The 26,961-nt window shown below is 52.7% G+C and overlaps 4 protein-coding genes across 13 annotated transcripts; 1 reads left to right on the top strand and 3 right to left on the bottom strand.

The window, feature by feature from the left end:
- Nucleotides 1-1,383: 1,383 nt before the first annotated feature.
- On the bottom strand, nucleotides 1,384-2,899 carry PSORS1C2 (psoriasis susceptibility 1 candidate 2). The gene is made up of 2 exons (XM_086369463.1): nucleotides 2,745-2,899; nucleotides 1,384-2,116 (listed from the first exon to the last, which is right to left on the bottom strand). The coding sequence occupies exons 1-2, from the start codon at nucleotides 2,794-2,796 to the stop codon at nucleotides 1,761-1,763; spliced, it is 408 nt and encodes a 135-aa protein (XP_086225589.1). The 5' UTR covers nucleotides 2,797-2,899; the 3' UTR covers nucleotides 1,384-1,760.
- A 1,955-nt stretch (nucleotides 2,900-4,854) lies between these two features.
- CCHCR1 (coiled-coil alpha-helical rod protein 1) lies at nucleotides 4,855-16,245 on the bottom strand. 6 transcript variants are annotated; one of them, XM_086369428.1, is made up of 18 exons: nucleotides 15,432-16,245; nucleotides 15,068-15,134; nucleotides 14,776-14,989; nucleotides 13,142-13,445; nucleotides 10,659-10,822; nucleotides 10,409-10,544; nucleotides 10,113-10,223; nucleotides 9,774-9,923; nucleotides 9,195-9,305; nucleotides 9,004-9,110; nucleotides 7,590-7,702; nucleotides 7,373-7,418; nucleotides 7,077-7,213; nucleotides 6,755-6,943; nucleotides 6,558-6,659; nucleotides 5,582-5,733; nucleotides 5,302-5,473; nucleotides 4,855-5,100 (listed from the first exon to the last, which is right to left on the bottom strand). In XM_086369428.1, exons 1-18 carry the CDS (start codon nucleotides 15,735-15,737, stop codon nucleotides 4,991-4,993), a joined length of 2,691 nt encoding a protein of 896 aa, XP_086225554.1. In that variant the 5' UTR covers nucleotides 15,738-16,245; the 3' UTR covers nucleotides 4,855-4,990. The 6 variants fall into 6 exon arrangements, with proteins under 6 accessions (XP_086225554.1, XP_086225557.1, XP_086225558.1 ...); XM_086369431.1 differs by having other exon boundaries at nucleotides 5,302-5,431; XM_086369432.1 differs by having other exon boundaries at nucleotides 15,068-15,200; nucleotides 16,159-16,245.
- Nucleotides 16,246-17,344: 1,099 nt separating this feature from the next.
- TCF19 (transcription factor 19) lies at nucleotides 17,345-20,363 on the top strand. 2 transcript variants are annotated; one of them, XM_086369461.1, is made up of 3 exons: nucleotides 17,345-17,721; nucleotides 18,759-19,314; nucleotides 19,919-20,363. In XM_086369461.1, the coding sequence occupies exons 1-3, from the start codon at nucleotides 17,484-17,486 to the stop codon at nucleotides 19,926-19,928; spliced, it is 804 nt and encodes a 267-aa protein (XP_086225587.1). In that variant the 5' UTR covers nucleotides 17,345-17,483; the 3' UTR covers nucleotides 19,929-20,363. The 2 variants fall into 2 exon arrangements, with proteins under 2 accessions (XP_086225587.1, XP_086225586.1); XM_086369460.1 differs by having other exon boundaries at nucleotides 19,567-20,363.
- A 1,036-nt stretch (nucleotides 20,364-21,399) lies between these two features.
- POU5F1 (POU class 5 homeobox 1) lies at nucleotides 21,400-26,247 on the bottom strand. 4 transcript variants are annotated; one of them, XM_086369452.1, is made up of 5 exons: nucleotides 25,746-26,247; nucleotides 22,914-23,034; nucleotides 22,506-22,636; nucleotides 22,019-22,177; nucleotides 21,400-21,913 (listed from the first exon to the last, which is right to left on the bottom strand). In XM_086369452.1, the coding sequence occupies exons 1-5, from the start codon at nucleotides 26,148-26,150 to the stop codon at nucleotides 21,647-21,649; spliced, it is 1,083 nt and encodes a 360-aa protein (XP_086225578.1). In that variant the 5' UTR covers nucleotides 26,151-26,247; the 3' UTR covers nucleotides 21,400-21,646. The 4 variants fall into 4 exon arrangements, with proteins under 4 accessions (XP_086225578.1, XP_086225581.1, XP_086225579.1 ...); XM_086369455.1 differs by lacking the exon at nucleotides 25,746-26,247 and adding an exon at nucleotides 25,081-25,218; XM_086369453.1 differs by lacking the exon at nucleotides 25,746-26,247 and adding an exon at nucleotides 24,052-24,102.
- Nucleotides 26,248-26,961: the final 714 nt, after the last annotated feature.

Genomic DNA, 26,961 nt, shown 5'->3' with positions numbered 1-26,961 from the left:
AATTTACCTCATTTATTTTTCTTTTTAGTTCCTCTTTCCATTTCATTTCCCCTATAGTTTTATCCTAATGAAATATTTTTTTCTCCATTGCATCACTTTTTTTTGTATTTTAGTGTGTTTTTGGAAAGTCTTTTATTGTATATCTCTAACAAAAATATGTACATAAATTTAAATTTACTTTGTGTGACCATAAGACTGTAAGTATTAAAAACAATTACTCTGTCCTGGATTTAAAATTACAATTATTAAAAGATGCAATGGATCAAAACTCAACAATTTTCATGAAATTAAAAGACTCTTCCTCCTTGGAAGAAAAGCTATGACCAACCTAGACAGCATATTAAAAAGCAGAGACATTACTCTGCTGACAAAGGTCCGTCTAGTCAAAGCCATGGTTTTTCCAGTAGTCTGTATGGATGTGAGAGTTGGACTGTAAAGAAAACTGAGCGCCAAAGAATTGATGCTTTTGAACTGTGGTGTTGGAGAAGACTCTTGAGAGTCCCTTGGACAGCAAGGAGATCAAACCAGTCAATCCTAAAGGAAATCAGTCCTGAATATTCACTGGAAGAACTGGTGCTGAAGCTGAAACTCTGGTACTTTGGCCACATGATGCAAAGAACTGACTCATTGGAAAAGACCCTGATGCTGGGAAAGACTGAAGGCAGGAGGAAAAGGGGACAGCAGAGGATGAGATGGCTGGATGGCATCATTGATTCAATGGACATGAGTTTGAGCAAGCTCTGGGAGTTGGCTTGCTGCAGTCCATGGGGTTGCAGAGTCAGACACGACTCAGCAACTGAACTGAACTGAACAAATATTGACAGTGATTAAACAAAAAAGTAAATTTTACTGAAAACACATCTCTTAATGAGATGGAAAGGGCTGATTCTTGTTTTCCATTGACTTCATTTACCAGCTCCAGAAAGAGCACTGTGGTCTACTTCACAGTGGGTGAGAGAGCTCAACCTTCTTCTGTCTAGTGGGAGAACAGTTAATAGAGGCAGGTGGAAAACACAGTTCTCAAGAAGATTCATTTTAGGAAGGAACACATATGTTCATGGAAATTGATCCCCCTTAAAATCTGGTTGCCCATGAAAGCCCATGGAGAGTTATCATGTTCACTCAGAGTAGGCAAACCGTCAACTAGAGATTTAACTTGGTTTCTCATTCTCCAGAATAGGGATATCAGAATGGGTCTGAATTTCCTTGTATCTCTTGATAGTTGCATTTCCAACCTTCCTCCTGCTGAATCCCCATCCTTATGCATATGGGCAAGACAGGAACTCAGATGACTTCCAGATCTCTGTAGGTTCGTGGCTGTGACAAGTGCATCTGAACATTCAAAGACCTGCTCATTGGCAAAGAAGCAGCCTAGAGTCAAAATTAAGAAATCGTGGTATTTTATTTTTCCATTTCATAGAAGCACCATCGGCTCCTGACAGTTCCCAGTGGTTGGCCACCAGGTGGCAGTAGAGAGAACATAGTGCCGCCAGCCCTGCCTCTGAGTTCCAGGGGTGGGGAAGAGGAGCTGGGAGGTGGAGGTAGGGATATTCTGCTGTCAGAGAAAAAAGGAGAGGGAAAGTGGGGCTTAAATTCCGATCTCAAGAGGGGACAGAAAATATGCACAAAATCTTCAGAATAAAACTGAAGGAATGAGGAAAGGAATTAAGGAGTTAAGCTAAATTGGGGAGAATTCAAGGGGAATCAGAAGGGTAGAGATGGGTTTGAGAGCAGAAGTCCAGGATGCCTCTGGGGGCCCGTTATCTGTACTCCTCCCTGGGTGGGTCAAGGTCTGGCTCCTCGTGAGATCCGTGGTCCACCTCAGGGGCAGGTGGCCAGGGGTTTTCTGGAGGCTGGGGTCCTGCGGGCCAGGGGTCGTCAGGCCGAGGAGGTTGAGGGGGATCAGTTCTAGGGGGTTCAGGAGGCCAGACTCCAGAATCAGGCAGGTCTCTCCAGGGACGATTGGGGCCTGGAGGTGGAGGATCCTCAAAGAGCGGGGGTGCCCCTGGCCAGGGGTCACCAGGGATTGGGGGGCCCTGAGGCAATGGTGGAGGGCCCTCCTCCTCTGAGATCTCTCTGGATGAGGGGGAAGGCTGGTCTCCACTGCCTGAGATGCCTGCAGAAGGAAGGAGGAAGGTAAGAGGTTGTGAGGGACCCTCTCTCCCAGCAGGTAGGACCCAAGGAGCATCGCCTCTCTGTGATGGACCACAGCCTGAGCTGATCTCACAAACAGAACTCAAAAGTAACTCTCCACACATTCGCAGAATACTAACACGATCTTAAAATGACATGAAACCCTGTCCTGAACTACTGACTGGACCAACTTTAAACTGACATGACCTCCCTTTCCCCACATAAGCTCCATCCAGCCCTGTTTGGGACACCCCACTGTGAGGACCCCTATACCTGTCTGAGGTCCCAAAGCTGTCTACACCCTGGCCCCATGTGGCACCCAGATCCCATCTCTACAATGACCTTCTCCCCCTTAACAGAGACCCCAGCTCTGATTAACACTTGCCTGCACACCTGAATGCTGATCCAAATCACCACATGGAGCTAAAGCCAAACCAGCAAAGTCTATCCTGTGCTAAAATGAACCTGCTCACATCACCTCCATCCCCTCACATGCATCTCCCAGGATCTCCCAGAATCTCCCTTTCCTTATGCATCCATCTCAGCCTCGCCTCATCCTGACTGTCCCCCATTACCCCAAATCACACTCCGGGCCTCTGTTCCCAGCTCACCTCCAGCAAACAGGCAAAGGACCAAGATCCCTAGGAGTTTCCAGTTGAGCATCTTAACTATCTCCTGGACCCCAAAGTCAGGGGTCAGCTGAGTCTGGGAGCCTGGGAACCCTAAGAGGCTTTATAGGGGAGGAGGGAGAGCGGAGGCTGATCTCTGGGGAGGGGCCGGCCCTGTCACACAAGGAACTGCGTCCAAACCGGACTGGTCCAACCCGTCTGGAAGGCCACGGCTGATGTGTAACCACTGACGGTGGCGTCCCTCATCTTAGTCCCCCAGCTCGGGACCCAGCCACCCAGGTTTTATCAATGACCTAGACCTTGGTCACCCCACCCTTGTTTTCATGTCCCCCTTCGTACACACCCTGCAGCGAACCCTAATAACAGGGACTTCTACCTCTCATCCCTCCAGGTCCCGGGAAGCCAAGGAATGGGAGCAAGCATGCGTGGGGAAGCAATGTAATTACAGGGGCTGAAAGGCAGGATGCGGGGCAGAGGGCGGGCAACTGGAGGGACAAGGAGGGAGAAGATGGGCGGGGATGCTCTCTCGAACACCTGGGACACAGCCAGGGCCATCTCAGCTGGTACACCGAGCCTCCTTCACCCGCCCCAGGGTGAACCCTCTTGGGGCTTAGTTCTTCCTGGAATCTGCACTCCCCAGCGTACACCTTCTCCAGGCACGAATGGGGCCTCCCAAGTAGTGACACACGAGGAATTTCATCCAGGAGCCACCTGGGCTGACTGCAGGTGGAGGAGGAAGTACGACATCCCGATTCCTCCTCCCCACGCCAGGGCTGGTTCCAGTCAGTCACACCCAGAGGCTCTGGAAGAAGCTGCCTCAGCTCCCCCTGGCACCTCAGCCTCTTCCTCCTCCCTCTAGCATCTTCACTGCCCTTCCCTGGTCCTTGGTGGGAACTCTCTGCGCCCCTCTTCTCTCCCCTCATCTTTCAGACGTCAGTCTGTCTGGTCTGAGCCGCTCAGAGATGTCCCTTGAACTTTTCTGCAGCAAGGACTCCTCTGTGAGGATCTCCCGAGCCGCTCAGAAGCAAATGCCCAAAACTGAACTCACTTCCACCACAACCTGGTCTGCTCCCCAGTGCCCGGGATTACCAGTCCCCTGCGGCTCAAGTTTTCAAAGACTCCATTCCTCTCTTTCCTCATCCCATGCCCCCAAACCCATCCTCCACAGCCAGTTGATGGGTCTCTTAAATATGTAAGTCAAATTGTGTGGCTGTTCTCAGTTTAAAAAGTACTCCAAGAGCTGTCTATTTATTTATTTACTTTAATTTGGCTGGACCAGGTCTGAGTTGTGGCATACAGGATCTTTAGTTGTGGCATGTAGAAATCTAGCTCCCTGACCAGGGATCGAACCCGGGCCCCCTGCTTTGGGAGCGCAGAGTCTTAGCTACTGGACCACCAGGAACGTCCCTCCAAGGGCTTTTTATTGACTTAGAGTAAAACCCAAGCTCCACCAGGCCTGGCCTCTCCCTGCGGCACCCTCCCTTGGCTCCCCGCAGCCTCAGGACCTGTCCGTCCTGTTGCTTCTCCCAGGTGGCTGCACAGCCCGCTCCTTACCGCACTCCGGCCTCAGCAGCACATCCCTCCGGAGAGAAGCCCTGCCTGTCCCTCATCTAAAGCCACCCCTCCCCACACAGCTAGTTTCTATCATGCCACTGTCATTTTTTCCTCTTCACAGCACTTGTTTGAAACATTCGATTGTTCATGTAGGTACCCGCCCGTTGTCTGTCTCTCCCACTAGAAGGTAAGTGTCTCTGGAGCAGGGACCTACCTGTTAATCAAACCCACCAGTGGCCCCCCAAGGCAGGATGCTGCCTGGCTCTGTGAGTCCTGCTGAGCACGTGAATGTTCTATCTGCCTCGTGCCCTTGCCCTGACCATTTTCCAGAGGTAGTTTTAAAATAAAAGTTAAGAATAAAACAAAACCTGGAGCTTCTCCAAAAACCTCCTGGGCAGCCTAGGAAAGGGGTTTTGAAAAAGGAACCATCTAGAGGAAGAGCTGTATGAGGGACTGGTTCTCACACTTCCCGGACAAGAGAGGCTACGGGGAGAAAACTTCCTTATATTCCCAGAAAGAAGTGACCAAACCATGACTCTGACTGTTGTCATCTTTATTGAGCCACGGGAGAATTCATGACATCTTGGCGGCTGGTGTCCCTGAGGGCGGCTGGAGGAAGTCCCCTTCCCGACCCATTCCCCTTCCATCCTCGTCCTCCTGGTCCTCACAGCTGGTCAGAGGCAGACTGAAGAGGAGGTCTGGCTGTCCCCTTCACAAATGGCTTCCTCTTTGGAAATGGCCTCACTCAGGCCCTGCAGATCATCGAGCAAGACAGAAAGGGATCCTGGAGGGACGGGAGGTGGACAAGGGTGTCAGTCACAATGCCGAGGAACAGCACAGCTACCGGATGTGTGAGGGTTATAAGGGAGAGAGCTCTTGGCCTGAGGCAGGCTGTGGGTCTCCAGGGTCACAGAGAACAAGGCTCAAGCCCTGCAGAGGGCCTGGGGGAAAGGTTCCCAGGGTCCCCCTGCCCTCCGTCCCTTACCTTTGATGGACTCCTTGGTGCAGAGGGCCGCTGCTGGGGGTGTGGGTGCTGACGACTCTGAGGGCTTCGGGCTGGGCTCCGCAGGTACGCCCTTATCCGACGGGGAAGGAAGAACTGCCAACAGTCGCTGCTGCTTGTAACGGGAGAGGAGACCCTCCTGCTGCAAGGTGGCCTGGGAAGGAGAGGGTTAAATGCCACCGAGCCCAGGCAGGGCCCCCTCCCCTCTCCACAGCTCTGCTCCCCAACCAGCCCACAAGGGCCCAGTCTCTCCGCCTCCTACCAGCATGAGGTTCTTGTCCCTCTCCAGCTCCTTCAGGCGCTGGGTCAGCCGCTGCCCCTCCTCCTTCCGGGCCTCATCCTGCAGGCGCCGGAGCTCCTGGTTCCGCTCCTTTTCCCGGGTGGCTTTGCGCTGGATCTGGCGTAGGGAGACCACTGCAGGAAAGCCAGGCCACAGAGGGGATGGGTGTTGGCAGCCTAGAGGCTGCGAGGCACTGAGAACACAAGCCTAGAAGGATGGGCGGCACACGGGGTCCCCAGCTCTGTGACTCAGGGAGCCACGGACTCTTTGTGGCATTCAGTCTCTTCTGTACAGACGGAGGGGTGGCTGATGCTCTAGAATCTTGTGAATCTATGAACCCAAAGTACCTCCCCCATCCCTGAAGCTTCCTGGAGGACAGGAGGGGAAATCTGAATAGGGACTGGATATCAGATTTTGTGTTCATTTTCTTAAAGTGTGACCATGGTATTGAGGTTACATAGGAAAATATTCTCCTTGTGGGATATGCAGCTGAATAGTCAGGTTGTTTGCAGCTTACTCTCAATAACTGCCCCCCAAAATGTATATGTATCAATATGTGTAAATATGCAGATAGACAGGAAATGTGATCAAAGGTTATAAACTGCTGCTCTAACGGGAGAAGGTAGATGAGTATCCATCACATGATTCTTTTAACTTGGCTAAGTGTTTGAAATTCTTCCCAATAAGAATTGGGGGTAATCGTTGGTATGTCACGTTGCCTCTGTGACTGGGGGGTGACTGGGACGAGCTGGGGGGATCTGAGGCTGGTCAAGTGCTATTGTTGGATCTGGGCACTGGCTATACAGGTGTGTTTACCACTTGAGAATTCATCTTCCTTGATAACTTCATGACTTGCATACTTCAAAGAGAAAAAGCTTTCAAAATAGTTTTGACAATAATCTCATGCCTTAATACCTCCTCCTTCTTGGAAGCCCACGTGCCTCCCAGCCACTCTCACCAGCCTTGGTGTGTTCCCTACGAGCCTCGTTCAGTCTCCTCTCTGATTCTGAGAGCTGTTCCCGCAGCCGACCTTCCACTTCGGCCACCTTCTCCTGCAGCGCTGGGGTGGAGGTGCACACAGCGCGTCAGGGGAGTCTGGGCTCATGGTTCCCACCGCTCCCGACCCCGGGACTGCCCCTGTCCGCTCCTGCACACCTTGCCCGTAGATCTCCTGCTGCTGGGTCAGCTCCTTCCGGAGGCTGGCAGCCTCTGCCGTGCTCTCCTGCTGGCCCTGGCGAGCTGCCTCCAACTGTAGCCCCAGACTGGCCAGGGACTCCTGCGTGCGCTGCAGCTCCTGCTCCAGCTGCTGGGCCACCTCACTCAGCTTCTGCCGCTCTGCCTCCCCTGGGAAGAGGAGGTGCCCACTCAAGTTCCTCCCTGCCCTAGACCCCAGCTCTTCCCTCCTCCTCTTTCTCCCCAAGGCCCCATGACTCTGGCCCCCGGCTCGTGCTCGCTGACTTGGAAGCACCAGGCGTACCTTGCTCCCGGGCCCGGCCCACCTCCTGCTGGATGATGTGGGCGCTCAGCTGCAGTTCTGCGTCCAGACGGTTCCGCTCCTCCCGCAGCTGCTCCAGCTCAAGGCTCATGTCTGTGGTCGGTGGGGGTGGCGGGCAGCTGAGACAGGAAGGGAAACAGAGATGGGGGAAATCACCCAGCTGCCTGACCCCTAAGCCCTTATCCTTCCTCCATCCTCGTGTTTTTCAGGTCCCAGCAACCAACACCCTAAAGCCCCACTCCTGCCCCCCAGTAAATCTAAAGTGGCCCGGACTTCACCTCTCCTGGCGCAGCTGAGCAAGGGCCACTTTTCGAGCCATCAGGCCTGGGGAGAAAAGGCAGAGAGCGTGAGAGGTGCGTTTGCAAAGAGGAGGGGAAACAGGGGTGTAAGGAGATGCTCAGACCGGGGAGGAGGAGGCAGGAGGGTAGGTGTAGGATGAGAGAGCTGGTGGGGCAGGGGCAGGGGCAGGGCGCGGCTGGCAGTCGCCCTACCCACCCCGAATGGTGTGGACCTTGCGGACGGCATAGCTGACTCGGCTGCTGAGGCTGGGCAGCCGGGCTGCGGCACGCTCCACCTCGGCCACGGTGCCCTGGAGCCAGGTCTGAAAGCTGGAGAGGACACGAGGTCACCAAATCCTCAACCCCACCTCATTTCCAAAAGGACTCGACCCCCTTTATCTTGTGCTGCTATGTACATGGAGAAAGTAGGGAAGGGGGATCAGCCCAAGGGAAAGAGAAGCTGAAGCCGACATCCAAAGCCGAGGAAGGGTTGTTACCTGTGCAAAGAAACCTGTGCTTCTCAGCAGTCTAGTTTCTAAAGGTTCTACAACAAAAGCTGTGAAGGAAACACCCAGGAAGTTGGTATGAGAGACAGGCTTGCAACTGATTAAAAAGGAAACTGGCATACGCTTTATTAACAGATGGAATATCTAGTAAGCAAGTAGAGGCAGACCTCGGATATACTGTGGGTTTAGTTCCAGACCACTGCAACAAAGCAAATACGGCAAAGCAATACCGCAAAGCAAAAGTCGAATAGATTTTCCGGTTTCCCAGTGCTTATAAAAGTTATGTTTATGCCATACTGCAGTCCACTAAGTGTGCAATAGCACTATGTCTTAAAAAACAACTAAACATTTAAAGACAGCGTTAATTTGAAAAGAACGCTGCTGGGGAAAAATACTGCCAATAGACTTGCTTGACGCAGAGGTGCCACAAACCTTCAGCTTGTAAAAAATGCAATATCTGTCAATGATAAAGCAAAGTACAATAAAACAAGGTACGCCTGTGGGTCTTCAACTTTAAAAGAAAAAAATTGGTTAAATTTTTTTCCAACTCAACAGGGCATGCCTGCAAAATTTTAAAGAAAGAAAGAAAGATCAAGTGTCTATACTCCCCATCTTTGAACAGTTCTGAAAGTGGAGATCCTCCTGTGCTGTGCTAAGTCACTTCAGTCATGTCTGACTCTTTGCAACCCCATGCACTGTAGCCCATCGGGCTCCTCTGTCCAAGGAATTCTCCAGGCAAGAATACTGGAGTGGGTTGCCATGCCCTCCTCCAGGGGATCTTCACGATCCAGGGATCAAACCCACATCTCTTACATCTCCTACTAGGTGCTCTGTTTAGCTCAAGCTGTTATTAACTGCAGGAGGAAGTTAACCTCATCTCAGCCAAACATGCAGTGGGTAGGAGTCCTAACAAGTGACCCTGGTGAGAATGTGGCAAGGTGGCGGGGCAGGGGGGGTGGTGCCCCATAAAAAACAAACAGACTTTACAGGGCTAGATACTTCCAGCCCTGCTTCCTCCAGACGACCAGCCTTGCAGCCCCGCTTGCCCGAGGCTCTTAAACCTCAAGATGCCCAGGAAGCTGGGGAAGCAGGAATGCTATTCCACCCACTCTCCACCCCAGATACCTGCTGACAGCACTGGCCACAAGCCTCAGCTGCTCCTCCGCTGGGGCTGCCTGTTGCTTCCTCCGGCGCCGGGCCTCCTGAGTGCGGCTCAGCTCCATCTGCAGGGCCTAGGAAGGGTGAGGTAAAGAAAGGGGTCCCCTGCCTGGGGTCTCCCTACCATCCCTCAGCCTCTGCCTGTCTCAGAAGCTGACCTTGGCACCCATCCGCTCCACCTCCACCTCGGCAGCTTTGTCCTGCAGGGAGCGCTGCAGGATGACCTGCTCCTGGCACTGGGTTTCCACTCTTTCCTGGAGCTCTGCCACCTGGGAAAGGAGAGGAGGCAGGTCCAGAGCAGAAAGCTGTAAGGTGGGGGTGGGGGAAGCATTGGGAAGGCAGGGGCAGGTGCAGAGATCTCTGAAAGGCCACGCTGACAGACAAGAAGCCCAGTTCTTGAGAATGGAGTCTGAGTCCGGGTTTCCTTCCAGAAGCATGTTCCATGTGCCCACATCTTGAGGAACTGCCCTGTGACCTGCCCGTAAGGACCCATAGCCTTGGCCCATGCCACCCACCGGTCCTTGAACACTGTTACCTCCTGGAAGTGGCCGTCCTACCTAAGGTCAGCCCACCTCACAAAGTGTAAGCCTCACGAGAGCAGGTCTTTGTGGACCTTTGCTCAGGGCTGTGCAGCCAGCACAGGGGAGCCACCCAAATATCTGGTGAATAAACGCCATCCCTTCCGCAAGGAGCAGGGAGCTGGGGGAGAGCACTGGAGGAAGTGGGCTCCAGGCAACCTGTCCCTTCAGTCGCTCCACGCATTCTCTGTGCTCCAGCTCCTGGGCCTTCAGCTGCACCATGAGGGCAAACACCTTCTCCCGCCAGCGCTTCAACAGGGACTGGCACTTCTTGGTGAACTCAGGCTCCAGGCAGTCTGAAGGCTGAACCTGCAGGGAGGAAGCAGGGAGAATGGGGGATCCTGGGGGAGCAGAGGAAGGTTTCTCCTATCTTGCCCTGGCATCAGGAGCCACAGCAAGGAGAGGTGTTCAGGGGAAGAAAGATGTCAGCAGGTTCTGGGAGTGGCACACCAACCCCTCCTGTGCACAGGGGCCGAGGGGCCTGGGCCAGGGGCCTACCTTCCGGGCCAGCTCCTCCTCCTGCATGCAGAGGATGTGTGTGAGGCTCTGCACGCGCACCTGCAGCAGCTCGGTAGTGGTGTGCAAGCTGTCCCGGTCCTCCTGCAGGTGCTGCGGGAGGGGTGGGGACAGAGGGCAGCCGCCTCCGTCAGGTCTGCCAGTGGCCCTCGGGTGGCGCCCAACCTGCGCACCCCTCGATGGCACTGCCTTTTCTCCTGGGGACTGTGTTCTTCTCCAGGGCCCCTTGCCCAGGACTTGAGCCCCCGTGTTCCATCCCAGGCTGGGCACTCTCTCACCTGGACGGTTTCTAGAAGCTCCTGTCGCTCTGATTCCCATGCCTGGCTGCGGACCTCCGGAGGGACCTGCTCCCCCACATACCTCCTCAGGTTCTCAACCAAGGTCACCTGAGCCTCCAAGTCCTCTTGGGTCTTGCTAGGGTTGGGGTGGGAGCAGAGTAGCCATCAGGGGGCCACCCTGGAGACCCATTTCCCCACCAACCCACCACTTGCCAGGTCCTCCTGGGGTCGCCCACCCCGCAGAACTCACCTCAGTTGCTTCCGCAGCAGCTCAGCCTCCCTCTGGGCCGCAGCCAGCTCCTTGGTTTCCCCTGACCTCCGGGTTTCCAGATTATTCAGAGACTTCTCCAGGCCCCCAGCTTTGCTGGTCAAACTGGAAAGGGCCTCCTGGTGAGCCTGGGTCAAGGAGGAGAGCTGCAGAGAGAAGAGAAGACTCAGCAGGGGCCAGCTGGCCCACACCTGGGCTTTCCAAACCCACCCCCTGCTTCATCATTGGCCTTTACTCCCAGTTTCTGTGACCCTGGACAATCACCCGAGAAATCATCTAACTGCACATGGCAAAACAGAGACCATCCTTGGCGCTTCACTTCCCATCACCCTCCAGTCCGTCAGCAGTTCCTGTCAGGCCTCCCCCCAGAACACTGTCACTTCTCTCCATAACCAGGACCACCAGCCTTAGGTAAACCACCTCATCTCTGGCCTGGACAATGGCAACGATCTCCTGACTGGTCTTAGAATCCTACAGTGGCTTCCCACAGCGTTCAGACCAGCATCTTCCCTGGGTCTGTGAAGCCTGTGTCAGGCCTCGGCCTCTGCCAGCTCTTGGCCTCTGAGCTCACATTCTGTCTCTCCACTGCCCACTCTGCTGCAGCCACAGTGCTCTCTCATCATCCGCCCCCCGCCCCAAAAGTCTGCTCCTTCCCACCTCAGAGTCTACCCAGAGGCCTGCTTCCCCTAGATCCTCAGATCTCCATGACATCGCCTCCCGGGGCCGCTACTCCCCATCCACCACCACCCAGTCCTGTCATCTGTTCATGCCCTTCCTGCACTTCTCATTACAAAATGATCCTGCTTCTGCACCTGCTTACTATCTACTTCCTGCCATCCGGAAGGAAGCCCCAGGAAGGCAGGGAGCTTGTCTCTTTCTCACAGCACCTCCAGCAGTGGTAAAGGTATCAGATACGCTGAAGGAGTCATGCTGTGGCGGGTGAAGGAGTGGAAGTGGCTGCCCTCACTTCCGGCCTGCCTGCATCTAGCCCTATCTCCGTACCACAGTCACTGTGAGCTTTTTGGACATGAATCACAAAACTTCTACATACAAAATACAAATCTGATCATGTCATTTCCTTGTTGAAACCTTTCAGTGGTTGCCCACTGCTCTTAAGGTAAACTATAAAGTTGAACAGGCCCAAGGCCTCACCCTCCAGCACAGCCCCAGGGCCCGTCTTGTCGCTTGTGCTCAAGCCTCTCTGGCCCCCTCCCATGCACATCTACATGCACCAGCCCCATCGCCTCCCCCCAGGCCTACCCACCAGCCAACTTTGATTTAACACAAATGTCGACTGCTTATCATTAAGCATCTTTCATGAACTGAAAAGAGTTTTCTTTGAATGACCTCTTTTGTCCATTTTTCGACTGGATAGCTGTCTTTCCTTTATCGGTTTCTAGGCACACATTACATAGTAGGGATATTAACTTTTTATTGTGGTATGAACTGGAAATATTCTCCCCCAGCTTATCATTCACCCTTTTGTTGTTGTTTAGTTGCTAAGTCGTGTCTGACGCTGTGTGACCCCACGGACTGTAGTGTCAGGCTCCTCTGTCCATGGGATTTCCCAGGCAAGAACACTGGAGTGGGTTGCCATTTCCTTCTCCAGGGGATCTTCCCAACCCAGGGATCAAGCCCAGGTCTCTCACATTCCAGGCGGATTCTTTACCAGCTGAGCCACCAGGGAAGCCCGTGATTTACCCTCTGATTCTACTCTGTCATTCCTAAGTTTGGTATTATAAAGTCAATATATATCAATCTTTCCTTTAATGGCTCTGGATTGATTCATAGATAGAAAGTCTTTCCCATTCCCAAATCACAAAGGAATTCACCCTCATTTTCTTTCAGTATCTTTACGGTTCCATTTCCGAACACATCGACTGGTTGGGTGGCCTTCCCCAGCCTCTAGACCAGTGGGGCTCCTTTGTCCTCCTTCATAGTACTTCTCCCAATCACAGTTAATTAATTATAGTTAAATAAGGCACTGAATGTGTGTGTCTTCCACTGGGTTGTCAGCTCCACCCACGAGGACAGGGAGTTGACTGATTTGCTCACCCCAGTGTCCCAGCTCTTGTCTCAGGAATGGCAAAGAGGGAGCACGGATGTATGCCTGCTGACTGAATAATCTCCCCTTCCCAGTCCACCTCAGGACCCCTCTCACACCCCTCACTCCCCTTCCCAATGCTCCCAGAGGAACTGGGTACCTGGAGTAAAGTAGGGAGACAAACTACTTCCCCCTGGAAGAGGAAGCAGGGTTTCAGGTGATGGGAGGTCACCTGAGTCTGAGGAGAAAAGGGCAATCTGAATAAGACCAACACACCCAAGTTCTCTCTCTTTCCAGGTCACCTGTATTTTTTTACCTTCACCAAACACCTCATCACTGTTTTCGGCAAAGCCTGCTCTTTGCTGGGGAGCTCCCACCCAGCTCCACTGGGCAGCCGAGCCTTCCCCACATCCAAATTCACCTGTTCTTGGTGCAGCCTCTGAACCTCCTCCAGCTCCCGCTGGCTCCCTTCTTCCAGGTTCTTCCGGACAACCTCGGCCCCAGCCAGGGCGGCACGCAGGCCCTCGGCCTCAGCGCGACCAGCCTTCTCCGCCCGTGCCAGTGCCTCCAGCTCCACGGCCTGAGCCTCCAGCCTCAGCTTCTGCTGCAGTGAGGTCTCCCGTAGCACCCGGACCTCTTCCTCCAGCCGCCGCAGCTCTCGCAGCTGCCGAGAGATCAGCTCAGCCTGCTGGCTCAGGGCCTGTGACCCTGCCAGTTCCGTGCACCTTCAGAGACAGGTTAGCATAGGTGAGACAGGTTAGTCTGGTGGTGAGAGTGGCCAAGGCATAAATGGAGACAGGAGAAGAAGAGAGGCTCTCTCTGCTCCTATGCGCAGAGATGGCAAGGAATGAAGCTGGGCCATGGGGATCTCTGCATGCCATCACCATCATCATTCAAGGCAGCCCTACTAAGCATATCTGGGTCCACAGGACTTGAAAAGCTAGCTGAGTTCATGGACCATAACCTCTCTCGAAGGCAATATACAGACAGACGTGTTAACCATCACACGTGCACATCATTAGGCTATGCATTCTGAATTAGAGAAGTCTGAAGGACACTGAGACTGCTGAATTCTGACTTAAGGGCAGGGAAAAGTTTGATGGAGGTACAAAGAGAGGTGATGGCTTCCAGTGTCAGTATGGCAAAGCCAGGCGCCAGTTAAGATTATTTAACTGTTAGATATCCTGCATGAGAAGTCTGAGAGGGCAGCACCTCAATAAATCACAAAGTCCCAACCTCTAGAGAGCTGAAACCAGCTTATAAGATGATTCTTGACACAGTTCCCTCACTGAGGCCCAGAACCAAAGCACTTTAAAAAAATTATTTTTTCCGCTGTGCTGTGCAGCTTGTGGGATCTTAGTTCCCAAAGCAGGGACTGAATCCATGTCCTTCTCAGTGAAAGCTTGGGATCCTAACCACTGGACTCCCCAGTACTTTTTTACAGGATCTGTAACCTATAGAAATTAAGTGACTGGACAAAGGACCCCTAGGGGGTAGCCAAACAAGCCACAGAGAGTCTCCATCCCCTGACGCTCTCACACTCCTCTTTCATCATCCTGCTTCTTTCCCTTTGACAGGGTCCCAGGGAGACCCAACTGCAATCCTACTCAAGAACAAAATGGCAGAAGGATGGTCCAGTACATGTGGGAAAAGACTCACACGAAACATCAAGAATTTTCATAGACAACACACTGACAGAGAGCATGGCCAGCTCCACCAGATGAACTCATACAACTACAGCACCCAGTCTGTGTCCCAGCCCACACTTCTTCAGCCTGCCTTATACTACACTTAGTACAATCAGCTATGGGTCAACCAATTTCTTCCCTTAGGATTTAAAATTCTTTGATATCAGGATCTCTTATTTATTTTTGTTATCTTTGTCCCTAGCATCTAGCACACTGCTATTATTTATGCATTGTAGACACCAACAATTGCTTCTGGAAAAAATGAACAAATTGTGGAACTAAGGGTTGAAATAGGGTAAGGACTCTATTACAGTGAAGAAGGTTCACTGGCAAGCAAGTCCAAGAGAACAGTTACATTAGATCGTACCTGCCTCTCCACTCTGGTTCCTGCCCCTTGCCAGAAACTTCCTGTTCCCACATGGTCACTTGAGGTCTCTGGTTGTCTGGCCGCCTCTCTAAGACATCTTGATGGGTTGGGCGCTGGACCAGGGGAGTGTCTGAGGCCCATGTGGGAGCCATTCTCGGCAGTGTTGGAAGGGGCCGAACTTGGAAGTGGGATGGGGGAATCAGCCCAGTGGAACCTAAAGAATCATAAGGACAAAGGTACTCAGTTCTCCAGGGAGACACAATCACCAGTCCCCATGCCAGATCCCACTAACCTGAAGGTCGAAACATCTCCACATTATTTGAAGTCTCTAGAGTCGGTGTACAGCCATCTATGACCCCCTGAACAATAGGAGAAACAAGGACACTCCAATTCAATTTTCAGGCCTTCTTCCAAAGAGAGAGCCCCTACAATAACAAAGTCATAATCCTTAAATAACAGCCAGGTCCATCCAACTCATAGCTTTTCTTATCCTATTTCCCAAAAGAAGCAGAAGTACCCCCAAGATCCCTTGCTTGTCTCAGTCTAGTTCCTGACAGACTATGGCAACAGCCATGAGGTGGAGAGAATTTACTGAGACAGGCTGAGGGGCTGTTAAGTTTTACTCATACTTTTAGAATTCTGGATAGTGCCTTTACCCTCCTCCTTAAGTTTCTATGGTCTCTGCAGTTCCTGAATGAAGGTGACAATTGAGGTATGCGATGCAGGGGCCGTGAGCCCAGTCTCCAGAGTTCTCTCCATGGCTCACCAAGGCCTTGGGGAAGCCCATCCAGACACCACCAAGCCATGACTCCAGGGTCCTTCCCTATCAAAGCGCTGGCCCAAGGCCTGGCCCCTGATGAATGTGGCCACATGTAGCACAGGATACCTCCCCAGAACCCCTGGGGGAATCCAGGCAGCCTAGACTCCTTAGCAGAAAAGCCAGCTAGTTTCGGACATCTCATCCAAACCGTGCCAGCAACTTTCCACTCAGTTTCTCTCTATCATCCCTTCAGCTTCCATTCCTGCCTCCCATCTGCCTCTCCAGAGTCCTAGAGCAGAGAGAGGGCTTGTTAAGATCTCCCCACCCTCCCACTCGAATTCATCTATTTTTCCTCCCAATCTGGGATCCCTACTCCTCCCTACATCACTATTTGCTTTTATCCTGAAGGAATTATGCTGGCCCCTCACCCTCTCATGTCTCAGTAGCCTACACTCCCTCCCTCCTCTCCCCCAGATCCTCCTGAGTCTTCGCCCTGCTGGACGCTGAGCTCTAAGGCTGTTCTGACCACCTCATTTGTTCCTTTACCCTGCCCTTACACCCCTCCGCCCACCCCCTCTCAGCCCCTTCCCGCCCCCAACTGACTCTTCCCGAATGCCCCTTACCCAGCGCGAGAGACCCCCACAGCCCTTTGGCCACACCCCCTACACCTAGCTCCCGGTCGCCGCTTGGGTCCCTAACCGCGCCTGCGCAAAGCGGGCAGGTTGGCGGGACGCTCTTAAGCCTGTAGGGTTACCACTCCTGAAGGAGGCGGGGAAAAGGCGCACGCAGGCGCAGTAGTGTCTAAAGCCAGGCCCAATTAAGGCGTTAGGGGCATCTCCGCGCCCTGGCGGCTCCTCCCAACTCCGGGAACCCGGGAAAACTTGTGAACTAATCAGAAAAAGCGAAAGGCGGGAGATCCCAGAGCGTCGCCCAATGGAGAGAAGGAGGGCAAACGAAATGGCCAATCAAAAACGGCTCGGGGGACGCGCTCACTCCGCTCGAAGTCCGGACCCGGGAATTCCGAAGGCGGGGTCAGCGATGCCCGCGCGCGGAGGCCGCGCCCCTCCTGGCCCGGGCTTCTTCGCTGTCAAACAGCCGCAGGAGCACCAACCCCGGCCGGATCCCGAGAGGTCCTGGGCTGCGGCATAAGCTGGCATTGCCTGGAGAGGGAACCATTCCGAGACTGCACAGCGCGGTAGATACGAATCCGGGCTGGGGCGGGGAGGGAAAAGGCTGGATTTGTCTTGAATCATCCCGGGAAGCCCTTTCCTCTGTTTTTATCCCACCTGGAGAAACCAGAAAGCAGGGGTTTAGCTCCACCTTGTTGGACAACGTAGAGCCCCGTTTGCACTGCCTTTGAGGGGTGACAGTACGCTTCCCACTGGGGTTCAAACTAGCTAGTTATGAATGAGGGATTGGTTTAGAAGAGTGAAGCGTGAGCTAGCAGGAGGGTTACTCTATTAGGAAAAGCAGGTTTGACAGGAAGAAGCTTCTCTTCTCCAAATTACACTGAAGTGGCAAGTTAGTATATCACACAGAAGCAGCACCCCTCCCCCCGCCACACACACACCTACAGTTCTAATTTCCCTAGAAACTGCCTAATGTATTGTTGACTTGCCCAGATTGAAGGCTCCTGGAATATTTTGCGGTCTGAGAATCCGATTCAACTTCGTGCCACAGGACGCGTTCTATTTTGCACTACACTGGAACTTTCACCAAATTTTTTCAGTTGCAAAGCTGTTGACAGCCAATTTTACATCGCATCCTAGGCTCCCTGCACCCTGAATTTGCCCTACTCAGGGAGTGTGCTCAAAGTCGAACTTGCACAAAACATAGCTCAAGTTTGCGTCAGACGGAAAGTGAATTTAGGCCAGCTGTGCACGGCCCAGGGAGTGGACAAGGTGATGGATTCCTGAGGTGAAGTGGTGGTGCCGAGGGGGCCCCGCCCATGCTGCCCTGCTTCCAGCTGCTGCGCATTGGGGTCGGCAAGGGTGTCGATCTCCACACCTTCCACCCACCCAGTGGAGCTGGCTGCACCTACCGCTTGGGCTGCAGGGCCGATCTCTGTGATGTGACCCTGCGGCCACAGCACGAGCCAGGCTTCATCTCTGGGGTCCACGCAGAGCTGCATGCGGAGCGCCAGGGTGATGACTGGAGGGTCAGCCTGGAGAACCACAGCAGCCAAGGTGAGGAGTGAGCAGGGCAGCCTTATGCTGGGGCAGTCGCAGTTCTGGGCTATAATGAATTAAAAGACCCAACAGGGATTCTGCCGGCCTCCCAAACTCCCCATCAGGTTGGATGGACGGTTGTCATGCAGACTTATGTCTTTCCACCAGAAATGTGCAGTGTCAGAAGCTCTTTGTGGGGCTGATCCTGTTTAGCTCATAGAGGGGGTGGGAGGTAGATCCACAGACTGGAGCCATCACAGTGGGGTTGTTCTGAGACCATGGTGGGTGGTGAGGGGGCAAGCTTAGACTTCAGTTTCTAGATTGTTTAGACATTTGTTCTTGCCTTAGGGCAGTTGTGAAATCTGTTGAATTATCTTAATTATCTGGACATGTGCCTTACTCCCTGACTTGGAGGCAGTTAGGCAGCCTCAGAAGGCCTGGGTTTACATGAGTTCTGCTGTTGGCCCCTGGTAACGTCACTCAGACCTGCCACTCCACCTCTCTAGGTCTTAGTTTCCTAGAATATGTCTTTGTGAGTGAGGAGTGTTGTGGGTATTGGATAATTTCAACTGGCCAACATTAATTTCCTGTTTATTATTATGAGCCAAGAACTGTTTTATGTGCATTAAATATAGGTGAGCACAAATGCCCCATTTTACAAAGAAAATGAAACATAAAGAGGCTGACTTGTCCAGGGTCACATGACAGGTAAATGGTGGAATTTGAACCCAGATAGTCTGAGCTATGCTGATAAGTGCTGAGTTGGAGCTGAGAGTTGAGCGTCTATGAGACCCAGACCTCAGTGGATTGAGGGAAGTTCATTCCATGTGCCTTGAGGGAGAGCATAAGGAAAAATAATAATATTCTTAGCTCACAGGGAGTTTCTTATCTGATGACACCTACTACTGAGGGACTTAGAATGTAAGGATTTCATGACATGCATGTGTTCTTCCTCGTATTCCCCAGAAAACCAGACAGGACCAGATTTCTCCACTGCTGACCAGTCATTTGTTTTTGTCATTCTCTGTATCTGTCTGGTGCCCCACAATCAACAGGGACTTTGGTCAATAGTGTCCGACTCCCAAGGGGTCACAGGCTGGAGTTGAGTGATGGTGATCTTCTGACCTTTGGCCCTGAAGGGCCCCCAGGAACCAGCCCTTCAGAGTTCTACTTGTTTCAGCAAGTCCGAGTCAAACCTCAAGATTTTGCTGCCATTACCACCCCGCGGTCTAGGGGAGAAGAGGGAACCGGGATTGGTTTCCGGCCCATGCTGCCCTCCCAGGGGGCTCCACAGCGTCCCCTCAGCACCCTCTCCCCAGCCCCCAAAGCAACCCTGATCCTCAACTCCATTGGCAGCCTCAGCAAGCTCCACTCCCAGCCCCTCACCTTCTCACGGAGTGGGGGTGGGCCACAGAGTCCGCCTGGTCCCACTCCCACCGGGGAAGTGGGGACTGCCCCTTCTGCCCCACCCCCAAGAAACCGGAGAAAGTCAGCTCACCGCGTGTTGGAAGAACTGGATGATGAGAGAGAGGCTCCCAAGAGCCCCTCACCAGTCCTGCCGGAGCCTAGGAAGAAACTCCGTGTAGAAAAAACCCCAGTGACACCCAGTGGGTAAGTCAACTTGGCTTTATTTCACTGCCTTTGGTTTTTTAAGAGCCCTAGGCTGAGATGTACCTATCTGCTTGGGTGGTGGGGGTGGGAGGTGGAACACCTGTTGTGATGACAAAATCTGGGTTAGCTGTGCTAGCCAGATTCACCATTAGTCTAGTGAATCTCTATGGGTTCCCTCTGCAGTTATCTAGGGGGAAGTTCCAGGCTTCTGCAGGTTTCCAGTGACCTTGGTTTTTGTGTCCCTTTCTTCAGAAATCGACGCGGGCGTCCTCGGAAGCACCCAATGAGCAACCCCAGGGCTCCCCCTGCAGTTGGGGGCGGGGAGCCCTGTGCAGCCCCTTGTTGCTGCCTACCCCAAGAAGAGACAGTGGCCTGGGTTCAGTGTGATGGCTGTGACATCTGGTTCCACGTGGCCTGTGTTGGTTGCAGCATTCAGGCTGCCAGGGAGGCCGACTTCCGGTGCCCAGGCTGTCGTGCAGGCATCCAGACCTAAGGCCCACCGCCAAAGCACCAGAGGACAGAGCCAGCACCTCCAGGCCAGGGATGGACAGTGAGGGTGCCAATGGGTCCTAAGAGCTGCCCTCTTCTATCCTTGCCTCTCCAGGAGGGAATGACTCAGGAGAAGGGTCCACTCCTGTGGATTATCAATTCAAGGCCTGGAGCAGGGCCTTGTGGCCAAGGTGACAGAAGAAATGGCTTCCTGCCAAAGATATTGCTGCCTCCAGGAAGTTACCAGTGAGCTGGAAATACCCACTGTCACAAGCTGTAGGTCCTTGTTGTCATGGACACTAGAATGTTTGTGGTCAAGAGCATCCATCAATTGTAGAGGTCATGCCTGGGAAGTTATAAGCCCCAGCCTTGAACAAGGAAGTTCTTAATGTTTTTGATGGTATCCCTAAGGCATCTCTGGGAAAACCTAGAGCACAGACCCCAAACTTCCTTACATTGTGGGTGGTCCTGCTGCTGACCACAATCACTGTGACCTGACTTCTCAGAGCTTTGCTTCCATTTCCAAATAAAGAATGAGCAGCTTTATACGCTCTAAAGTATTTACTCTTTGTGTGGGTCTGATACTCCTTGCTTTCTAGTTCTTGAGAGAATGGAGTTGGTTAGTCTGGAAAATTAATTCAGATACTTATAGGAAGAGACAAGCAGATGAGGCAGAGGAAAACAGGAATAGGGGATCTAGGTAATTACAGTTGCTAATTTAAAAGAAAACATTCACTGCCGTTAAAATGTCATTTGGATTTGATCAAATTCATGAGGGTGGTGGAACTTCTACAAGTTTCATCGGTACTACCAAGAAGAGAAAACCTGAGACAGCAGCTAGAGCAGATGTCAACCTGGTGCAGTATCAATAAAACCCACATATGCTACATTGAGTCTCTTCTGAGTTGCACACCAAGTCAGCACACTGTCAAAGCAGTGTTTCTATAGTTCTTACTAGGAAAGTCCTGTCTTGACCTATCTTATTGCACCCTGCATGTCCATCCCCTTCCTTCTCTACTTAGACTTACCAACCCAAGTTTTTTTACGGATCAAAGAAAAGCTCCAGAGGAAGAGCCCCAGTTAGGAAGTGGCAGAGTCAGGACTAAGTGTGTGTAGTGGTAGGTGAGTCACAGACAAGGCAAAAACCTTAAGTGAAAACCAAATGGACCCCAGTATCAAGAAAGCACAAAGTGGAGTTTCTGGTTGGGGTGATAGAAGAAATGAGTAAAGGTTTGATTTCTTAGCACATAGCCACTGAGGACTACAGAGTAGAATGGGGGAAAGCAAAAAACCAGATCCTAATAGGGAACAGACTATGTAATAACTGCATCTTTGGGCAAAGGTGTTCATCTCCAATTTCTGCAGGACCGCAAGTCAGAGGCTCCTAAGAACTAGCTCACACTTATAAAGAGCCCTATCCATATAAACTTGGGATCCAACCCCACACCTCCCTCTGACATTGTGACTCTGCGCAATGTAAACAGCAACCTTCGTTTCGGGGTCATTTGGGTCAGAGAGCTATTAATACCCACTATTAATATCCTATCCACTCTTCAATAACTAGAGGATAAACCAAAGACAAAAATATCCACCTACTAGGTCCCAGGCTTCTTTATTTAAGAACAAAGTGATGAGTGATGTGGGGATTAAAGTCAAGAGCATCATTGAACTTCACCTTCCCTCCAACCAGTTTCCCCAAACTCCCTGCCCCCACACCCATTGTGTTCCCAATTCCTTTCTTAGTGAATGAAAAACTTAATCCCAAAGCCCTGGTACAAACCCCAGGGTTCTCTCCCTAGCTCTCCCCTTCCTCTGCCCCCCATTCCTGGGGTGAGCAGGCACCTCAGTTTGAATGCATAGGAGAGCCCAGAGCGGTGACAGACACCGAGGGAAAGGCCTCACCCTCAGGGAATGGGACCGAAGAGTACAGAGTAGTGAAGTGAGGGCCCCCGTAGCCTGGGGTACCAAAATGGGGCCCTGGCGCCAGAGGAAAGGATACGGGTCCCCCTGTGAAAGGAGACCCAGCAGCCTCAAAATCCTCACGTTGGGAGTAGTCACTGCTTGATCGTTTGCCCTTCTGGCGACGGTTGCAAAACCACACTCGGACCACCTAGGAGTGGAGGACACGGGAGGGGCATTTGGTCCTGAGATCTGGGAGGTGTGACACCAGGGAGGAGGAGACGGCGCACACAGGGACAGGGACAGGTGCACTCACGTCTTTCTCCAGCCCGAGCTGCTGGGCGATGTGGCTAATTTGCTGCAGGGTGGGCTTCGGGCACTGCAGGAACATGCTCTCCAGGTTGCCTCTCACTCGGTTCTCGATACTCGTCCGCTTTCTCTTTCGGGCCTGCACAAGGGTCTCTGCCTTGCATATCTGAGCAGGTGGGGAGGAGATGACAAGGAAAGAAATGGGCAGGCAAGCCCCAAACCTGCTCAGGACCAGTATCAGGGGGACAATGACTCAAGAGCCAACTATTCAGGAGCACCAGCCAGTTGTCACTAGGGCCAGGAGGTATGAAAAAGATCCTGGAAAGATAGGTTTAGACAAGTGATCCTGGACCTTCTCTCAGCAGAACAGAGGAATCACACTTCATGCCATTGAGGGCCACTGGCTCCTAGAGGGCGCGCTGCCAGCCAGAGATGAAAGCAGTGGAAATCAGACTTGAGATAGGGCAGTCACTGTGCCTCCCTCCCACCCTCACCTCCTGCAGATTCTCGTTGTTGTCAGCTTCCTCCACCCACTTCTGCAGCAGGGGCCGCAGCTTACACATGTTCTTGAAACTGAGCTGCAAAGCCTCAAAACGGCAGATAGTCGTTTGGCTGAACACCTTTCCTGGGGAGGTGGGTTGGAAGAAGCAAAGTGAGGTAGCAGGTAGGGCCCCTTTGCCACAAGACCGACACAGGCCTTGCCACCTGTTCCCACCCTTCCAAGACCCCACACCAGCTACTCTTCCCAGAGAACTCAAAAGTCCATGTCGAGTATCTTCCCCTCCACCCCACCCTCCACCACTCCCTTGGTGGGGAGGAAAGGCCCCAATTCAGGGATGTTCATTCCAGGGCAGATGTAGTCCCTGTGTTTTGTGGGTCAAAACATGCTGTAGGAGACTCACCAAAGAGAACCCCCAGGGTGAGCCCCACATCGGCCTGGGTATATCCTAGTGTGATCCTCTTCTGCTTTAGGAGCTTGGCAAATTGTTCAAGGTCTTTCTGAAGAGCTTTGATGTCCTGGGACTGCATTTTAAAAGGCAGAGGATATGTAAGAACATATGACAGCTATCCACCTCACCCCCTCTTCCACTGGGGCCCCAAGGTATGTGAGAGTATCTCTGCCTCAAAGCTGCCCACCTAACAACCAGAAATAACACAAATGTCATCTAGCCCAGAAAGCAACATCCACCAGATGCAGAGCACCATTCAATAATGCAAAGAGAAGCTCTAACCTCAATGAGGACACATGTCAGGTTAGGAAGGGGGCTCCTGCCTTTTAGTTCTTTAGTACTCACAAAAGCTTTTGACTCTAGTATTAACCCAATTTGAGGAAGTTTTGCATCTAGAGAAATACAGAGCACCATGTCTCTGATTCTCTCCAGATTACTTTGAAGGTCCCACAAACCACAAGATACGCACATTCACAAACACACGCACACTACAAAACAGATGTCATACGAGGTATGAATAAAGTTTTTTATATAGTCAGTGCTCAATTTTTTAAAAACCTGATTATCCCTTATTTTTAAATAAAATATTTTTATTTATTTCCTTGCAATATAAAAGCATCCTCATTGACAAATTTCACAGATCTATTAAGCACCTTCTGTAAGCCAGTGGCTACACAAAGTAGACAAAAAACCCTGGCCCCATGGAGCTTTCATTGTGATGAAATAATTCTTATTCAGTAGGTTAGAAGTGCTATGGACAGAAGTAAAGCAGAGTAGGGAATTATGGGGAAGGGGACAACTTTGAATAAGACAGAGGTCATGTTTGAGCAAAAGGAAGGAGTCAAGTGGCAAGGCCCAGAGGTGGGCAGTAGCAAAGTCAGCAGCAAGACCAGCAACAAAGCTAGCATGGCCGGAGGGGGGTGAAAGGACTGAGGAAAGGGAAGAGGAGCTGATGCGATCAGAGAAGTGAGCAGCGCAGATCCTGCAGCTGCCACCATGACTAAGTTTTACTCAGAGAAATGGAAAGTCGCTGAAGGGTTTTGTGCAGGGAAATGACCTGACTCTTGATCACTCCAGTTGATGTACTGACCACAGAGTAAGGAGGCAACTGCAGCAATCCCAGCATAGATGATGGCAACTGGGACCAGGAAGGCTCCAGGGACCAGGATGTCTATCCAAGGTAAAGATCGTGGTATTTCCAAAGGACTGGATGTAAGGATGTGAAAAGAATGAGGATGACTAATTTGAGCCTTGAGTTTCTGGGTAATGGACAGAGAGGGGGCAGTGCAGGGAGCCATCCCAGAAGGAGACTGAACATGTGGTGGTTATGTCTACAAGACATTTGAGCCTTGACAGTGGATGAAAGGAAAGGTAGACAGAGCAAAGGTGGATAAATGGAGCCTCTCCAATGCAGGCCTGTGGCCAGAAGATGGAGAAGAGTAGCCAGGCCTCCGTGCAGTCCTAGAAACCTAAAGAAGTATTAGGTTGGCCAAAAAGTTCATTTGCACTTTTCCATAAGAGGTTATGGAAAAGCATGAATGAACTTTGTGGCCAACCCACTGTTTGATGGGATGTCAGTCCCTTCAAACTCAAAATAGGCCAACTTCTGCTCAACCAATGTTGCAAACTTGTAAATGTCAGCTCTTCCCATCTCGGCTTTTCTGAATCATATTTTGGCGATTTGAAATAAGATAAACCTCAGTTCAAATTCTAGCTTTTAGCAGTTAAGACCCGTGAAACAGGCTAATAATACCTCCCTAGGAGATTTTGTGCCGGTTAATGAGATAATGATGTAGAAACTGAGCCCACAGCCAGGCACTTAGGAAATGGACCACGATTGGCAGCCATTATTATTCAAGGCTCAGCAGTCGCCTCCAGCAAAGAGCGTCTAGAGCTACTTGGTCAGCTGAAACCAATCACACCTCCTCCGGAGAGGTCTAAAGGCTTAGTACTTGATCTCTAATTGCTTGCACTTGTCTCTTCCTCAGACTAGAAGATACATCCTTAATAGTCCCCAGCGGGTTAGATGCAGAAGACTTCAGTCCCTCAGCAAACCCTCCATTTGAGGAATGGCCTGCAGATGACTTGTTCCCCTTTTCTCCCCCTGTTCACTGCTTACTTAATTACGGCGAAATTGGTGTTCCAGCTTTCTTATAAGGGGGTGTCAGGGTGTGCGCTCTGCCTGACCGTGACTCGTTGGGCGCAAGGCAGAGGTCAAGGGAAGACAAGCCCTAAACTTGATGGAAGGAAAACCCAGACTCCACACATCCACACAGCCCAAACAGGAGCTTCTATCAGAAACCAGTCACACCCTAGACTCTCAGGAACAATAACCCTGGGATAAGCACTGTTTTCACCCTCAGGCCACACTTAACCCTAAGGCCCGAGATCCCGGGTCTGATAAGGAGCAAATTTCCCAGAAGGGATCCGGGTAGAAGGGGCTCAGACCCCAAGCTAGGTCTGGTGCTGGCTGGTAATGAGTGACCCGACCCAGGTCAGACCTAGGAAGTGGAAGGACCTACTTGACAAGGGCCGAGGGGGGAAGCAAGGCCGGCTTCCGACCGCCCCAGGCCGCCCTGCCCTCACCTGCGGTTCTCTCTTAAATTCCGGCCCCTGGTTCCCACCTGGCTCCAGCTCAGAGCGGCCTGCAGCCGCCACACACTGGTCCCTACCCCGGGGAGCCGCCTCCGCCTGCTCCCGTCCTGGGTCCCCGACCACCTCCCCTCGCGTGGCCGCCCCCGGCCTACGCGGTCACCGGCCCCCCGCCCCCAGCAGCTCACTCGCCTCCTCAGGGTTCGGCTCCAGCTTCTCCTTGTCCAGCTTCGGGGCGCCTGCGGGTGCGGCGCAGGGGTCCGGGGAGGCCCCCTCGGAGTTGCTCTCCACCCCGGCTCCCGCCTCGCCCTCGGGCTGAGGGGTCTCCAGGCCGCCTGGGGGCACCGGCCCCACTCCAACCTGCGGCGCACAGTAGGCCATCCCTCCACACAAGTCATAGGGCGGGGGGCACGGGGGAAGCCCCCACACCTCGGCGCCAGGCACAACCCCCGGCCCGATCCCCGACCCACCGGGAGGCCCTTGGAAGCTCATCCAGGTCCGAGGATCAACCCAGCCCGGCTCTGGCCCTCCCGGCCCATCGCCTCCACCGCCCGGCGGGGGCGAGAAGGCGAAGTCAGAAGCGAGGTGTCCCGCCATGGGGAAGGAAGGCACCCCGAGCCGGGGGCCTAGGAAAACGAGGGATCTCCTAGAGACTGCTCAACACCTCTCTCCCTCCCCAATCCCACCCACTAGCCTTGACCTCTGGCCCCGCCCCCTGGATGGGTGGGGGGAAGGGACGGTGGGGGTGGGAGAAACTGAGGCGGAGGGTGTTTGCCTGCTGGTGGCGGTGGTGTCTGGAAGGGGAAAGCCAGGGATCTCCACCCAGGCCCCTCTCCAGGCCCCAGACTCCTAGACTCTCGGTGCAGGTCCCCCATGCGGGCCTTCACTTCCAGCTCCCAACAGGCTGCCCAGCCCTCCCCAGGCCCACATACACCAGGGGTGAGGGGTCCCTTCCATACCCCCTGCACGTTCTTCAGGACCCCTCTCCAGACACCCTGGCACCTGAGACCAGCCACCCTCTCAACTCCTCAAACACATTTATGCTGTATGTGTCAAGTCCCACTGGGGCTACCCCTCAATTCTTAACAGGCTCCTTCCCCGTTGTCCTCCAGCATCCCAGTCCAGGAACCTAGGCAGTTCCCATTTAGACAACTGGGCAGATTCGTTTCCCTGGTGGCTCAGATGATAAAGAATCTGCCTGCAATGCCAGAGACCCTGGTTGTATCCCTGGGTTGGGAAGATCTCCTGAAGAAAGAAATGGCGACCCACTCCAGTATACTTGCCTGGGAAATCCCATGGACAGAGGAACTCGGCGGGCTACAATCTGTGGGTCAAAAAGAGTCGGACATGACTAACACTTTCACTTTTCAAAACTGTGATGCCTGGTACCCCTCTGCCCAGCCTGCTA

Source organism: Bos grunniens, chromosome 23, assembly GCF_055505025.1.
Source record: "Bos grunniens cultivar Pamir isolate PY7600 chromosome 23, Bosgru_T2T1.0, whole genome shotgun sequence".
Classification (NCBI taxonomy): Eukaryota; Metazoa; Chordata; class Mammalia; order Artiodactyla; family Bovidae; genus Bos; species Bos grunniens.
The sequence above is the reverse complement of the archived record's forward strand: the minus strand, read 5'-3'. Positions and strand labels throughout refer to the sequence as shown.